Source organism: Silene latifolia, chromosome 5, assembly GCF_048544455.1.
Source record: "Silene latifolia isolate original U9 population chromosome 5, ASM4854445v1, whole genome shotgun sequence".
NCBI classification, from domain to species: domain Eukaryota; kingdom Viridiplantae; phylum Streptophyta; class Magnoliopsida; order Caryophyllales; family Caryophyllaceae; genus Silene; species Silene latifolia.
Window position 1 is genome coordinate 32,877,136 of NC_133530.1, and position 4,524 is coordinate 32,881,659.

Sequence of the window (4,524 nt, forward strand, 5' to 3'; positions counted from 1 at the left end):
CTCCCGCGGTTGTTCCCACATTGGGTTTTCCGCGTCACCAAATCTTACGTGTTAATTTACATTACGCACTTTATTACTTACTTGTTTACATACGAACGTACATCCAACCAACGAATATAGACTACATTGACCCTAGTTAATCGACTTGGGTAAAAATACCTAAACAGTGGTAATTGTTGAATTGGTTTTTCTATACTATTAAATATCTCAATTAAGCAACCATTTTACAACAACAATTAATAGATCAAATGAATGAAGGAATGTACAGAAATAAGCTAAGAAAAGATGGTTGATCTCGGTCATCACACACTGGTCTTCTGAGACAGCAAAGGGATAGTGCCAGCTAGGACCGACTTATTAGATGAAGAGCTTGTGGTGGCAGTGCTGCCTGTGTACGCGGATGAGGAGTCGATGGAGAACACATCCATATTCATAGGAGGCGCGAAATAGGTAGGAACTGGTAACTTTGATGGTAAAATTGGCAAAGGAGAATCCTGGTTTAGAACATTTATAACTTGTTTGATTGAAGGTCTTTGACTGTAGTCTGGATGACAACACCACAAACCCACCACCATTAAGCATTCAGCTTGCTTTGTATCAAAGACTCCTTCGAGTCGTTCATCGACAGCTTCTAGAAGAGTACCTTTACCATAGAGGGTCCATACCCATTCTACCATCCGTACCTTATTTGGGTCTTCATTGGACTCGACAGGTCGTCTTCCACATGCGATTTCAAGGGCAACCACTCCGAAACTGTAGACATCAGATTCTTTGTTTGCCTTTCCTGTAACGAGGCATTCTGGAGCCATGTAGACTGGTGTACCAGCTAAAACGGTTGTCTGTGACCCACTTAACCCGTGGTCAACAAGTCTCGCTAGCCCAAAATCTCCGAGTTTTGCATTGAAATTGGAGTCAAGCATGACATTACTGGATTTGATGTCTCTATGTACTACACACTGTTCCCATTCTTCATGGAGATAGAGCAAGGCTGATGCCAATCCATGCGCAACTTTATACCTAATTGTCCATGGCAGTGCAACCTGTACGCTTCCATAAAGATGGTAATCAAGACTTCCATTTGGCATAAACTCGTAAACAAGAAGCAATTCACCTCGTTCGTGAGACCATCCCAGAAGCTGAACCAAATTCCTATGCCTCACTCGGCTAATTATCTTAACCTCTGACATATATTCCTTTTTGCCTTGTTTGGATCCACTTGAGATCCTCTTTACCGCGATTTCTCTACTAGGGTCGCCCAAGAAACCAAAATAAACCCCTCCAAAACCTCCCTCTCCTAGCTTCCCTTCCGCGGCAAACTTGTTGGTCGCTCGGCTAAGTTCCTGATAGGTAAACCTCCTAGGCCCGGTACCTTTCTCAAAGTCATCATCATCGTCCTCACTGAAATCAATTTCGTAACTTTCAGTATTCGGAGCTAGGACCCTTCTCCGCCTATAAAAACAACCAACTATGCCCAAAACTACAAGCAGGACTAAAATACCCACCACTACGCCAGCAACCAATCCACCCTTGCTCTTGCTCTTGCTCTTGCTCTTAGGTATTGGGCTACTAGGCCCAAGTGCTGGACTACCATCATTAGCGTCTGGCAAGGTTGAGTTGAAGTCCCAAGAAAGAATGTTATGAATTTCGGTGAAATACCCAGTGGAAGCGGAGAAACCAACTTGAATTTTCTCGGGTAAAATAGTGCTAAGGTCAATGATATATGAAAGGCTAGAATTGCTACTAAAAACAGGATTATCCGCATAAGTTAGGAAAACACTGAGATTCTTTGTAGAAGAATCATATGTTATCCAAGCATTTGCTGTTGAGCCGTTCTTGATGCTACTGTTCCAGTTGACACTAGCTACTGAAGCTATGGAATTAACATTTATACCAATATGATCAGCACTTGGGTCCCAAGTATTGTTGTAGCTGTCAAATTCGACAGCTACAATGTTGTTTTGGGTTGTAACATTAGATAAGGTTGAAAGATTACCTAACCCGAGACCCCCACCAGCTGAGCCGGTAGGAATTGGAGAGTTTATAGGTGCAAGAAAAAACGCGAGACCATCACCGCATTTATCAGGAGAGCTATCAACCGCTCTAATGATGAATGAAAAATGAGTGGTAAAATTGGTGAGTTTTTTAGTGTTTTTGTCCCAAAGTTGTACAGGAGGAGAGCAGTACGCTCTGCCCACGCTTTGTTGAATCGTTGAATCTAGCTGGTTTTTTGTTAACTGGATCACTCCGTTTGAAATAAACGAATCGTTCAACAAGCGAATTTCAGGACTGTTTGGGCCAAAATTAGTAAAATTGAAGGACAATGATATTGTAGATGGAGTAAACAGTACTAAGATAACTGCAATACAAAAGATGTAAGCTCGATTCGTATGATCCATTTCTGGAGAAGCGAGATGAATTTAATGAAAGAAAATTACTCCGTATTACTTTGATATTTATACAACTTATAAAATGCTTCATATCGGTTTAACCATCTTATGCCTATATTTATATTCTAAAACAAAAGGAATTTTCCAATATGGTCAGGTCTGTGAGAACTAGTCATACAGGTTTAACAAGGAATACTACAATTGAATCAGTCAATTAAAAATAATTTGATTTTTCGATTTAACAACTTTTTGTTGAATGAACTGTAGGAACTGTACTAGAACGCTTTTTTCTTATGCTCAAAAATACAATTATAATTAGTGTTTTGGTGTTGTCTTCAAAATGTTCCTTACATGGGATCGGGATCGATTTTTATTTTTGTTGGATCCGGAGTTAAAGGCAGTCGCTCTCTCATTAGTCATTAATGAAATGGTTCTACACAAAATTTACATACATAGGTGTGGATTATAAGATATGAGATACAAGGTTGAATGAATGTTATATTAACTGTGAAAGGAATACAAGTATTTATAGGGAGGTGTTAGCTAGGTATACAAAGATTATATGCTTGAGGGAAAAGCTACCTATATTTACATATGAGAATAATATCTAATATATTTACTATATCTAAATATTATTGTTAATACGCCCCCGCAAGATGGACGTCGGAGGAAGTAGACCAATCTTGTTTCGTAGAATAAGGAATTGTTGCTTGTGCAGGGGTTTGGTGAGAGCGTCAGCTAGTTGATCGGTACTGGCAATGTGCTGAATTCGAATAGAGCCTTGATGAAGCTGTTCTCGAACAAAGTGAAAGGATAAGGCCATGTGCTTCATGCGAGAGTGAAAAACTGGATTCTTTGCGTACATGGTAGCGGACAAGTTGTCGCAGTAGATAGCAGGTGGTTTCGTGACTTGGAAGTTAAGTTCAGTGAGAAGATTTCGAAGCCAGAGTAACTCAGTTGTGACGGAAGCGACTGCTCGAAATTCGGCCTCAGTAGTTGATAAAGAGAGGCCACGTTGCTTTTTGGAGGACCATATTATAGGATTACGTCCGAGATAGAGAATATAGCCGGTGGTTGAAATGTAGTTGTCTTTGTCTCCAGCAAAGTCAGCATCGCAGAAGGCATGGAGACAGAGCGGGTTTTTGGAGTATAGTTGTATGCCATGGTGTTGAGTCCCTTGAAGGTAACGAAGGAGACGTTTGAGAGCAGACCAATGATTATCGGTGGGATGATGAAGAAATTGAGCTAACCGATTGACAGTAAAGGCAATGTCAGGTCTGGTAAGAGAGAGATATTGTAAGCTTCCAACTATGGCACGATAGTCGGGGTGATTTTGAATTGGTTTGTTGTCTTCCCGAGTGAGGTGTACGTCGGGCGACATGGGGGTAGTGATCGGTTTTGCATTGTCCATGTGGTATTTTGTTAATAGGTCATGGACGTATTTGGACTGATTTAAGTGAAGACCGACGGGGTTCGGTGTGACTTCAATGCCAAGGAAGTAGGAGAGTGGTCCAAGATCTTTGAGGGAGAATCGTTTGGAGAGGTCGTTAATAAGGCATTGTAAATGAGCTTGGTTAGGACAAGTAATAATAATATCATCTACATAGACTAGCATAAATATGCGAGTTGTATTGGTTGTATAAATAAATAAAGATGAATCGGAAATTGATTGTTTAAATCCATAAGCAACGAGAAAGGTTTTGAGCTCCGTGTACCAGGCTCGAGGAGCTTGTTTTAGACCGTAAATGGCTTTGTTTAGTTGACATACAAAATCCGGTTTAGAGGTGTCAACAAAACCTTGTGGTTGACTCATAAAAACATTGTTGTTTAAAGTCCCTTGAAGAAATGCATTATTTACATCGAGTTGTCTTAGGGTCCATGAATTGCTAACAGCAAGGGATAAGATAAGACGAACGGTGGTGGGTTTGACTACAGGACTGAATGTTTCTGTGTAGTCAATGCCAGGTCATTGATGAAATCCTTTTGCGACCAAGCGAGCTTTGTGTTGTTTTAGAGAACCATAGGGATTATACTTAATGCGATAGACCCATTTACAACCTATGACGTTTTGAGATGGTTGACGCGGGACTAAAGTCCACGTTTGATTTTTCTCAAGGGCATTAAATTCGTCTTGCAT

At 40.6% G+C, this 4,524-nt stretch overlaps 1 protein-coding gene across 1 annotated transcript; it reads right to left on the bottom strand.

The window, feature by feature from the left end:
- Window positions 1-300: 300 nt before the first annotated feature.
- On the bottom strand, window positions 301-2,396 carry LOC141655188 (L-type lectin-domain containing receptor kinase IX.1-like). Its single transcript, XM_074462279.1, has one exon. It carries the CDS (start codon window positions 2,394-2,396, stop codon window positions 303-305), a length of 2,094 nt encoding a protein of 697 aa, XP_074318380.1. The 3' UTR covers window positions 301-302.
- Window positions 2,397-4,524: the final 2,128 nt, after the last annotated feature.

Coding starts and splice junctions, on each gene's coding strand:
- LOC141655188 (XM_074462279.1), bottom strand. CDS start 2,396: ATGGATCATACGAATCGAGCTTACATCTTTTGTATTGCAGTTATCTTA.